The 12942-nt window shown below is 34.2% G+C and overlaps 1 protein-coding gene across 1 annotated transcript in view; it reads right to left on the bottom strand.

Moving 5' to 3' along the window:
- The window catches only part of COPRS (coordinator of PRMT5 and differentiation stimulator), a gene marked incomplete in the record, with an annotated part of 169640 nt that overhangs the window by 139826 nt on the left and 16872 nt on the right, over window positions 1-12942 (bottom strand). The window contains 1 exon segment of the mRNA XM_044068092.1: window positions 5548-5655. Coding sequence (XP_043924027.1) covers window positions 5548-5632 — 85 coding nt within the window.

Raw genomic sequence — 12942 nt, 5'->3', positions numbered from 1 at the left:
GAAAACCAACTACTAATAATATAATACTCAAAAGAACAAAATAATACTTAAAGAACAAAACAATACTTTATCTGCTTATACCTAATGAGTTTGTTTTAATGCTAAAGTCTCAGACTAACTTATAAAAAGAAAAGAAAGACTAAAAGAGAATGACATGTTTTTAAGTAACACATCATAATACATATTCTTCTACATATAGAGTGTTTTTGACAGCTTATAAAAAGGAAGTTAAATGAACATCTTATTTAACATACAGAATTATTATAAAATTCTCAGGAAGTTCCAAACTCTATATAAAAAGATGTGCGATGTGCGCTTATGTTACCAATGTTTCTGTTTAAAGTGTACAGAGTTTGCCTGGACTACACAAACAGTCATATAGGAGGAGGGAAATACACTCCATGAGCTCAAGACATATTCAGAAGTGTTCAAATTCTTAACTTACTTATTTCCCCTGCTTCCTGACGAGGTCATGAGCTGAAACGCTTATTTACTTGTTCCCAAGATGGAATTTTACAATGTTAGTCCATTAGATAAGAATAAAAGTCATTCTCTTTAGTTAAATATGTTTGTTCTCTGGTAAACATATAGCAATTCGAGTAGTAGTAATCTTAACAATGAAATGCATTTCTATCAATGTAAATGGTTTGAATAATGGCTGTAAACGGGGAAGTCTTTTAAAATATCTGAAAATGCTCAATGCATTTTTTTTTTTTTTTTTTTTTTTTTTTTTTTACAGGAGACACCTCTTGGGGAGACACCTCTTGTACAAGAAGACATACATTAAAATTAACACAAATAGCTATACAGTTTTAGTAAGTTCTCATTATAAACAAAAGACGAGAGGAGTAGCAGTTTTATGGAAAAATTCAATCTTAATGCCCAAAATTATAAACACATATCATGACAAAATCAGGGGATGTTTTGTTTAGTAACAATATCCATAACTAGGACAATATATACACTAGTAAATATTTATTGGATATCTGGACTAGGTGTCAAAGTGGCCAAGCAGCATTTAGAAGACATTATACATCACACTAAAGGGAATATAACCATAGCAGGAGACTTTAATTGTATAATGAATGATTGTGACACTAATGCAAAAATTTTTGCACACGAAAGAAATAAGCAATATCAAAAGGTACTATCTGATTTTACTGACACTTAACATTGTTAACATGAATGAATACGCTGATCCAAATACATTATTTTTCAGACATTCTCACTGACATGGTACACAATCAAGAATAGATAGTGTACATATCAAGAGACCTAACTACAAAGCTAGATACATTCAAATAGTCACATGCCTGTTGTCAGACCATAATGCAATTTAAGTCCAAATCAAAAATTAACAATAAGTGTACTTCGAATACCATCCTATATAACAAACTAACATAAAATTCCTTAAAATCCTTTAAGAGATACAAGCACTTTTAGATATAAACCTCACTGAAGATGTATCTCAGATATAGACATGGGACTGTTTGAAGTAATTTGTATATGGCAAAACACTAACAGGGTTTAATAACAAGAAAAGCAAAGGGACAAAGACTTACTGAACTAGATGGGATGAGACATTCAGAAAGAAAAGATGAATTTAACAAGTGAACTAGATGGGATCAATAAAAATACTAAGAGACACTGCACCATAAAACAATGATTAACATAGAGAAGATCAAACTATTTTCTTATTTGATGAATTCTAGAACTCAAAAAAGAATAATGAATACAACTAAAAAGAATATAAAAGCAAATCAGATAAATTAAATATACAATCCAGACACTAAGGAGAAAGTATCAGATTTAGAAGGAATTCTAGAAGCTTTTAAAATGCATTTTTCATAAGAGTCAATGCCCAAAAGGAAAAAAAATAAAACCTCAAAACATGTTAAAAATCTTTCTTTAGTAAAAATATCAAAACTACATGATCAGATAAATAAATCAAAATGACTGAACTTAAATCCCAAATTAATAATTTAAAGCTAAACAAAGGCCTGGGAATAGACAATACGATGTTAGAAATATTTACACTAATAACTACAGCTGTATTAGCATTATTGTTAGAAGTGTTAAAGACGGCAAAAATATTCCTCCTCCTTGGAAATGCACAACAATACAGTCTACTTTGAAGCCAGATAAAAATGCAAGTGAATCATCTTACAGACCAATATCTTTATTAACTGTAGATTACAAGATGTTCATGGCAATGCATGCAGCAAGAATTACTCCCATTGTTAATAGATGAAAATCAAATTGGATTTATAAAAGGACAAAAATACATATATTAAAGATATAATTCTTTTAATATATTATATTAACCTTACAAAAACTATGGTCAGTTTAGATATAAATGGTTCCTTTGATTCTATACACTAGGAGTATTTATGATTAGTTTTAGAGAAATATAGATTCTCACAAAAAATTACACCGTTAATTAAATTTCTTCATGAAAAATCCTTAGCTTATATAAAGATTGGATCATGCTTTTCTAAATCAAATTACTAGGGGCATAAAACAGGGATTCCTCTTGTCTCCATTATTGATGGTTATAGTCACTGAACCTTTCACAAATAGTATTCGAATAGATAAAGATATAGAAGTCATACAACTTAGAAATGAAAGTTCAGCTGTTTGCAGATGATATTCTGCTAACCTTGAAAGATAATGGCATCTCATTAAAAGCTTTAGTACGCTCAAATGAACATTTTCAGAGGCTCTTGGGCCTTAAATTTAATGAAAATAAGACAAAGATGTTACTTATCAATTCTAGTAAAAAAAAAAAGGATTTAGATAAGGATTAAATCTGCTGACAACAAAATTAAATGCCTAGGGTTATATCATTAACAAATGAATTGGATAAAATAAATTACAATAAACTACACTAATATCCTAAACAACATTAACTCTCTCATACAGAGATGGAAAAAATGCCTTTTTTAATGGAAGACAGATTATATATGTATGTAATTAAAATGATTTTTCCAAAATTACTATACTTTATACAAGCCCTCTCTCTTCCTCCCTCTAAATCTTACATAAAAAAAATTTAATAAATTAATGCTAAACTTATGGTATCCTAATAAACCTAGAATAGCTATAAATTATCAATTAAATGATTAGGAAGAGGAAGAAATTAGTCTTCCAGATAAGAGATGTATGCAATATCATTGTTCATAAAAACGATATCATTATGGGTATATACTTATTTTGTCAGATGGAAGCAAATACATGAAAGGATATGGTTAAAATCAGGTTTTACACTGCCATAGCAATATGCAGAAATGGTATCAAACAATTTTCTTTAGATGATGAAGGAATGTTTTGACAAAAAATAAACACAATCATACAAGTTCAAAATTCATAAAATACATTTTAAATGGATACAAAATGAATAGAAATCCTGACATACAAGCTTTTTCATTCTTATTACATCCTTTTGCATGTACACAGAATAATATTAAAACTTTTGATATAGACACAATCAAGACTCCTAGAAAAAAAATGAATTGAGTTATTGGCATCAAGTGTTAGAATCTGGGAAAGTTCTAACAATGGAACAAGTAAGAAGCAAATTTAACTCGGACAATGATTTGTGGCTAACCATACAAGATATACAAGGCAATATATTTAAAACAGATCAGAGGCAATGCAGTCAATTAGACAAAATGGATCTATGTTTATAGAGCATATGGTCTCCCTCTCAACATGACCTGTTCATGGAAAAGGCCACTTAGCAAACATTTATAAAAAAAATTAAGAAAATGAAATATTATAAAGCAAACTTTTGGGATTATTATAAAACAATTCAGCAATGACAATGATAAAAATTAATACCTCTCACTTCATTACAATGGAAGTTTTTTTTTTTACATGGAAATTCATTTATATGTCTTATATAACACCACATAAAATGGAACTAATGTTTAAACAAGATATTACATGTTGGAGATGTAAAATAACAATGAAAGCAGACTGGCAGCACGTGTTCTATCGTTGTCATTTACTTGGTCATTTTGGGATAAAGTAAATTATTTCTTACAACCAGTTTTTAATGATAAATTTCACTTATCTAAATCTTTGATTTTGTTTAATGCTCCCATACCTCAGAGTTCTTATAACAGTTTTCACTCTTATGGACACTATTAGCCATCGCACGCAAAACCACTGCAACAAATTGGAAAAGTGAAACTTCTACTACATTTAAAGACTATAAAAACATTTTATTAAAAGTATCATGAATGGAAATAAACACCATCAAAAAAGAGAACAGAAAGGACCACATCTTATAACTCATGGGAAAAAGTAATTGAAATACTACAGAAAACGGCTGTTAATACATCATAAAATGAACTTTGAATGTAAAAATGTGAATAATTTTTGTAAATTAAAACACCCTTGTGAACAGTCGTTTTAATGTTATTTTATATTTGTTAAAACTATATTGTGGTTAACTTTATAATATATACATACTATTAATACAGGTTATGGAAAAATATATACATTTTGAAAAATTCAATAAAAATATTTGAAAAAAAAAAAAAAAAAAAACTAATATGATTAGACAAGCCCAATGATGTGCAAAACATTGACCTAAACCTTCAAGATGCCCTAGGGAAAGAAAAACTGATCACATTCTGGCAACCTCCATCTCCCCCAGTCATCATCCCAAAGTTCATTACACCTTCATAAATATGAAAGTGTGTGTGTGTGTGTGTGTGTGTGTGTTTTGGGCAGGGCACCATCCCAAAGTCAAGGATGTATTATGCATCAGTTTCACTGAGGGGCTGTCCCCTTGTCTTTACCAAATAAAGCACGGATTACAATCCACAGTCATAAACCAAGTCAGACATCACTCAAAGATGTAAAATGGTAGTGGTGCACAGAGTGGATGTTTTTTTTTTTCAGGTTAGATTTTCACAGAACAAAAATGTTTTTTCTTCAGCACGTCAAACATCAAACCAGAATTCCTTCACCTAATTAGGGCTTTCAAAAGCACTGAATATTTTACCACAAACAATTACACCATCCAGATTAAGCTGTAACAAGTGTTTTAGATTTAATTAGAAATCGCATTCAGTACTGCATCAACAGATTTACCTCTGGCACATGGCAGGTTTATGAATGCACAAAACAGGCAACTGTTGATCTCCAAACAAACAGAACACTGACAAAAATGCTGGGCATTTTTTTTCTTTCATGAGCTGGGGAGGAGGTGCTTTTGCACTACTGACAAAACAGAGGAACACTCATTGCAAGAAATACAGAAAAGAAAATTATAGGACCTTAGCAGGCAATCAGCGATCACCAATATTATTTAAATCTCGTTTTATCAAACTAGCATCACATACTTTATAGATGTGTGTAAAACATATTTAGCTATACACATTAATCTGCATTTTATTATTCCAGTGAATAAACAATTGTATATCAATCTGTATGCAAACTGCAAAAACGTACCATTTAAATAACTCGTTAAAAAAAATAAAAATAAACACAGTATACAGAAAGACACACTTTGTAAAACACAAACTAGTTACATACCTGCTTCAGGTATCCATTTCAGGTGATCCTGACCAACAACAGTACAGGGATCACCAGAGGGTTCCCGTTGCTCATCACATGACATGCTTCCAGCTCAACATCAGAAACCTGGTAAATAAAACACGTTACTCCATAGCATATCTAAAATGGGAACTGAAAAAAATAATAGAACAAACCAGTTTGATTAGTGCATTAAATGCTTGGTGGCTAAGGTCAGGGTTAAGTGGTCAGACACCTGAACCAATATGTAATGATGGGGGCTCAGAGCAAAAGTGAGACAATCACTAAAGGGATATGCAAACAGTCAAAATTTCTTCAAAAAACACTGCCGTTTTCCGTTAGGAAATGGAGTCACACGTGGTGATGACAAGAGGAACAAGCTCAATAAAATAAATATAAAAGTACATAATTTCAATGCCATGAATTTAAGAATTTAAGTAGATGTCTATCAGCACTATCAGATAAAATTAGCAGCACAAGCCACCAGCAACACCCAATAAAAATCTTAACTCTCCTATCTTTTGTTCATGTTAAGTAATGCACCATTAAGTCCCAGTACTTGTCTGGAATACTGCGCCATTCCTCTGGCATAAAACAAAATTTTAATTCAAAAAATTCTCTTAGTTAAAGACAACAATCATGATGTGCATGTCTGAGGAGTGGAACACTACAAGTTCACACTATGAATTTAAAAAATAAGTCCTACAAAGGAAGTAGGATTCTCTCAGAAGGATTATCTAGAGTATGAGAGTCCTCCTCTTCAGACCCGTAGTCTAGAAGAGGACCAAGGAGGAGCAGGAACCGAAACCTCTTGAGGAGGCCTTAATGACAGTAAAGCATTAAATAACCCCTGAGTAAAGGCCTGCCACTCACTTTGTGGATCCCTAGGAAAGAAGAAACATGATTAGTTTTCTGTTTCTTTTTCAAAGGGACATCCGTCCTAGAAACCTGAAAAGGCCCTGACTCAGGACAGCATTCCACAACTGTAATAGGAACTTCTTCCCTAAAAAGAAACTGCAGAACCCCCCAGACCCCTCAGAAACAAAACAAAACAAATCAACTGTGGTTTCCCCCAAACACCGAAAACAGACGCTTGCAAAGCCTAGTCGGACGTGCTGCCTGCCAGATCCTCGCCGGCTTCCAACCCAGGGGCAGTAGAGGAATCAGACAATACAACCAGACAAATCTCCGGGTTTGTAATAACCTCGAGAGAAACTCCCAGGAGAGGCTGGACACTGGAAGATTCCACACTTACCTTTTGCACCTTCTTCCCTGACGTTGACCCTCAAGGCAGGAAGTTCCATTCATAGTATCTTTAGCAAGAAGCTTAAGATGCTGGTTCTCAAGATTCAATGAAAGGGAAAAAAAAACTACTACAAAGAGTTTTAGGGACAAAAGCCTGACAAACTGAACAAGATGTATGGTTGTGAACAGCTCCTAGGCAAAAAAGACACATCATGGCGATCTTTATGGGGAATCAGTCTCCCAGACTGGCATTTACCCTTCCTGATGACATGAACCCCCCCCCCCCCCCAAACAACACTGAACAATAAGCAAAAGAACAGCTGGGTACTTATCTGCAATGGTGAGGACTTCAGCAAACAGGTATAATCACCAGAATGCCAATAAACAGAAAAACGGCAAAAAACAGACAGTGACAGACTGACAGTAAAAAAACAGTGTTCGGACTGGTGGTAAAGAAGTTCTGAGGATGGTACACCTGGACATCACCTTTATTCCCCACGCTAAGCAAGGAGTGTGTGGGTGACATTCGGTGTACCTTAAAGCAACTGTAGACTTTGGTAAACTGGCCGGACGGTGGGCTTCACAGCAGGGAATCCCACTTGCAATGAATATTACAGCGGTGAATGTAAGGACATTTATTTGCCATTTGCATACATTGTATGCACCCAACCTGGGAAGGGCCACTAAATATCTATCTGCATGTTACTAGTTTCTAGACAGAAATTCAAAAGTCCTTAGCTTCTAATGATAGCTTCTAATGAACTTGCTCAAAATACCAGAGAAAGTAACTACAAGTATTCAGATTCAAATATATAATCAGAGGCTGCAACTCATGTGCATATCACTGCCTTATTCTGCTTTGCTATAATAACAAAAAGTTATGGTTAAACAATTCTATTTCAGGGCAGCAGGCTTTAACACCTGCAAACTAGTGCATACTGAAGACTAATGGGATACAGTATTCTTGTTTACAAAAAAGAATAAGACAACAAACCCACCAACAAATTTGAACCAGTACAGATATAAATACAGTCAAGGGACTGTGCAAACAATAAACAAGGAACAATAAAGGGCAATGAAGTGGCTGTAAAATATAATAGTATTTACATGAATAACAGCAACTTTTACATACAACTCTAACATATGAGATGGTCATGTGTATAATGTCACGCATCTTGTTGCAACTACAATAGTAGAATGATGAGGTGGCAGCTATATCAGTCTCCATACTATTCTTTGGTTGCTTTTTTAAAAACATAAAGGCTACATGATATTAGAAATGCCAGTTCAGGACATGGTGCAACTAAAACCACTAACAAATCTCTCCCTTCTAGACAATTGTATTACAAAAATGTAAACTGTGAATTCGGGAGCATGACTTGTTACTTAGGAGAGAAACAGCAGAGAAGCCTCAAAAAGTACAAGCACTTTTCTGCATGTGTCAGAAAAAAATATACATATAAAACAGTTTATGTAGCTGAAGTTGGGAAAAGGACGGTGCAGCTATGTTGAAACATAAGCTACTGTAAACCAAGAAAAAAAAAAACACCATTTATCCAAAACTGTTTATGATGAAAGCATGGTATGTACTGAGGCATACGTCAATAATTTAAATAAAACCAGGTACTGTGAGTTTGGCAAGTTACAAGATTCAGAGGTGTGAGACAGAATTATGTATGGGCTCCAAACTTGTAACAATCTACCATGTACCTGACAAGAAGCAAACTTAATAAAGGCGACAAATGTGTTGGTGAGCCAACAAAACTATTTTGAGTCATGTTAAACAAGCAACAGATAAATCAGATGTGCAAAACTGCAAGTGAAAAAAAGGTTCAACAAAAACAGACACAATATATAACAAGGAAACAACTTCCTGACAAGTTCTGCAAAAGATGCACATGCAAGTATGTATCAAGAATGGGCCCTGTGCAGGGTCTCTAGTCAAAGGGACAGTAGTGGAACAAGTTAACAGCTTCAGGTTTCCTTCAGTAATATAGGAGGTGTAATAAGGTTGAATGAAGAAGTAAAAGCTAGAATCAACGGTGCTACGGGCAACTGGAAAAGTGTCAAGGATAGTGTGTGTTAAGTAAGGTTTGTTAAAAAAAAAAGTGGTGAAATCATAGTCAAAAGAAATCATTTACATTTTGTGCACATGATGCAAGAAAAGCATATCATCATCATCTTCAACAACCACCTCCCTTCCCCACAGTTTATTTACTCACTCACTTATTACATAGGCTTGAGATGTTGTGTCAACAGCTGCCACCTCTCTTGATTCAAAGCAGTTCTCCTACCATCTTTGACAGTCACGCCTGATTGTCACAAGTACCCTCTCATGCAATACAAATATCTCCTGGGCAAAGAAAGCCTGGGTAAACATCCTCGACTCAGCTTGCCTTCTTCCCATACTTCCCAAATTTGCTTTACCAAATTGTCTGCCTTCCTACAATTGTGACCAAACCACCAAATTCTGTTCTTGATCTTCTCAACACCTGGAGCTACTTTGGCTTCTGCCCTTATGTCATTTCTTTGTCTGCCCCACAGTCTGCTTTCTACTGCCTTCTTTCAAGTATTTCATTTGATCATTTCTAGCATGTTCAGTCTATGTTACACAGAAGCCATGATTTCACCACTTTTTTTTTTAACAAACCTTACTTAACACACACTATCCTTGACACTTTTCCAGTTGCCCGTAGCACCGTTGATTCTAGCTTTTACTTCTTCATTCAACCTTATTACACCTCCTACATTACTGAAGGAAACCTGAAGCTGTTAACTTGTTCCACTACTGTCCCTTCTAGCTCAGTTTTCAGATTCTTCCAATTTTCCTCATTTACTGCCATCTTTACTGTACTCAGCATCCTTCCATGTGCCTTCAGGTTTGCATCACTTACCAAAGTTCCTGTTCACAATCTTCTTGTAGTGCCATACTGTTGGCATACAGCAGGGTTGTAGGCCTGTCCCCACTGAACTATTTGCTGAGGTAGTCTTATCACCGGTACAGACGAGTGTGGGTTCAAGGCAAATTCTGATGCACACACAGTCCCACTGTACACCCCTTTGCAAGTTAAACCCTACACCAATTCTATCAATGTTTATGGAACTGTGAACAATTGCAGGAAAGGCTAAAAATGCTTTCTTGGGACCCTGTCATATGCTTCATACAAGTCTAGGAATGCCCAGTTGAACTCTTTCCTTGTGTCCAGCTTCTTCTCCATTATCTGTCTCACTGCAAACATCAGGTCAGTTGTATTATAGACTGATCTGAATCCAGATTGCTCACTTCACATCTTACATTCTACTAGCTCTGTGGATCTGTTTAGGAATCACCCTCTCCAGCACTCTCATGCAGTGCAACAGGAGTTTGATACCTCTAACTACCCACAGCTGTAACCCCTTTGTTCTTGTACACAAGCACTAGAATGCTTATTTCTGCAGTCATCAGGGATACACCTCTCCCACTATAACAGAAGTAATCTCAGAAACCATATTTCTCATAATGCATCCAACATATTGATCACATCTGCCGCGACTGTGTTCGAGCCTGCCACTTCCCAATTTAATTTTCCTTAGTACACTTCCTACTACTTCTATAGTGGGTTCTCCTTCCTCTTTCATCAAAGATTGTGCGTGTGGTAATAAAACTTCTGTAGGATCTTCTTCATTCTTGGAATATTCCTTCCAACTGCCTTTGATGTCCTCTGAACTGGTGAGCAGATTTTTGCTGGCACCCCTTATAAATGGTGTGTGCCAGTTATTTTCTTTATCTACCATCACTGTCTTGTAACCCGACACTGCCATTTTGTGCTATCTTCTAAGTCACTTTCCAGAAGCAGGTAGAATTTCTCTGTACCCTAGTTATTGCCATTGTGACTGCCCTCTTAGCCTCCGTTAGCCAAGACGTATTCCTTCTTGGCCCAGTCCGTCTTTTTTATATCTCTCACTTCTTACTGCACTGGTTCTTTATTTTTTTTTTCCATAATAAATCTTTATTGTTATATACTTTTCATACAAAATTATAAAATACAAACTACTAACACTGTAACAATCACACCAAACAATATACAATATTTACAAGAATGCTTCCATATAAGACATTAGAAATATAAGAAAAACACAGGAATAATTAGTAAGTTTCCAATATTGAACAGTTTGATTAGACATTTCTCCCCAAATATAGCAATGATTATTACTATCTTCAATTCAAAAGTTTTATGCTAATATAATATTAAATATATGTTCCCAAATTTTCGGATTATTGATACCCTTACTATGTGAATTTAAAAGTGGTTTATGAGCTAGTATATGTTTTGTCGCCAACACTTTGAAGTTTTGCCATGATGTTTTAGTTGGGTCTAGCCAATTTGAAGCTATATAAAGCTTCATTAGTAAGAAAATATTAATATGAACTATACTCTGTGATCTGGTAAGTTCCTTCGGGGGAATATGCAAAATCATAAATTTCCAAGACAGTGTTGTACTTTGGTAGCCCACTTTCTGAAGTTGAATTTTAAGGGAATTCCACAGTTTGTATACACACTTACAGCTCCAGAACATATGAAGAAGATCAGCTGGTTGAGTTTTGCAGTATGGACATGTTGCAGAGTTTTTAGAATTAAATTTATGCAGGGCAAGGCGTGTATAACATGCATTATTCCAAATCATCAGCTGTGTATATAACAGTTTTTGAAGAGAAGTTGATTTAATAGTCAATTCAATTGCCTTTAACATATTACTTTATCTGTCAATAATATTTTCATCTGTCAATAATATTTTCTCTTCCCAATAATTTGATAACAAAACTTTACCTTGAAATTTAAGTTCTTTAATTAATTTATTCGTAGCTGTTATACATTTAATATCCTGTTGGAGAGCTTGCCACACCTAAGAGCATTTATTTATAGTCTCTTCATCCAGTTTATAGTCTCTTCATCCAGTTTAAAGTTTTGTAGGTAACTTATAGTAAATTCTCTAATTTGTCTAAGAATAATCAGGTAATTTTTAGGTAAACTGAATTCTTGTCTTATTTGGTTGGGCGATCGATCCAGATGTTTATATATATCGATCATAGTTAAATTCACAATTAATGGAAACTTCTTTACATCAATTAATTGGTTGTTCAGCTTTACATTTGGGTTCCTGTGAAAGGGCTGAAAGACCATCATATTTTGAAGTAAATCCAATAATTGAAATAGACTCTGTAAAGATAATATTTCAGTTTTAATGTGTTCCACAATCCCATATACCTTCAGAATATCTTTACCTAGAAAGGGCATTGCTTTAGGATTAATGTTCAACTTTAAAATATATTAATAGTTCAGGGTTAGCCAAGTTGGTGTCCACTTAGTACTAGTTATCTCATGATTGGCCATTTTAGTTATCTCATGATTGTGAATTCTAATAGGATTTTAAGAATGGCCAATCAGATAATACGTTTCAAAATTAGGCAACTCCAGACCTCCTTTACTTTTGGGGTCATTAATTTGTCATAAGATACCCTAGTTTTCTTTGGCTCCCAAATAAATTTAGCCAAATCTTTATGAATTTGTTTAAAAAATGTTCTTGAAAGAGACAAATGGGTTGACCTAAAAATATACAGTAACCGTGGCAATACATTCATTTTTATAATAGAAACTTTTGCCAATACTGGCAAGTGCAAATTTTTCCATCTCACAAAATCAGAAACTATTTGTTCCCAAACTATTTTAATGTTATTATTATAGAAATCTTTATTATCTGTGGAAAACACAACACCAAGGTATTTAATATTATCTTTGAATGTTACCTGCCCCACTAAAGGTAATAATGAGAAAAGTTTAGGTGTCTTTAAAGGGAATATATTGGTTAATTTTATAGTTAGAAACCTCTGAAAAAATCATTAACTACTTTCAATATCTTCTCAGTGTCTGATATTGGAGATGCACAATAAATATTCAGATCATCAGCAAAAGCTGCCATTAATAGTTTAGTTCCATACATTATTGGGACATTATGATAAACCTTCTGCTTTATATACAACAACAAGGGTTCAAGATAAATATTAAATAGTAAAGGGGCAAAGGACAACCTTGTCTCGTTCCCGACCTAATCTGTATTCTTTTGGAAAAACTTCTGTTAATATACAGTGCAGTATAAGGATTACTATATAAA

This window comes from Protopterus annectens, chromosome 4.part0 (assembly GCF_019279795.1).
Source record: "Protopterus annectens isolate FY-2018-M chromosome 4.part0, PAN1.0, whole genome shotgun sequence".
NCBI classification, from domain to species: Eukaryota; Metazoa; Chordata; order Ceratodontiformes; family Protopteridae; genus Protopterus; species Protopterus annectens.
Note: the sequence above shows the minus strand (reverse complement) of the source record. Positions and strands in the feature narration are given on the sequence as shown.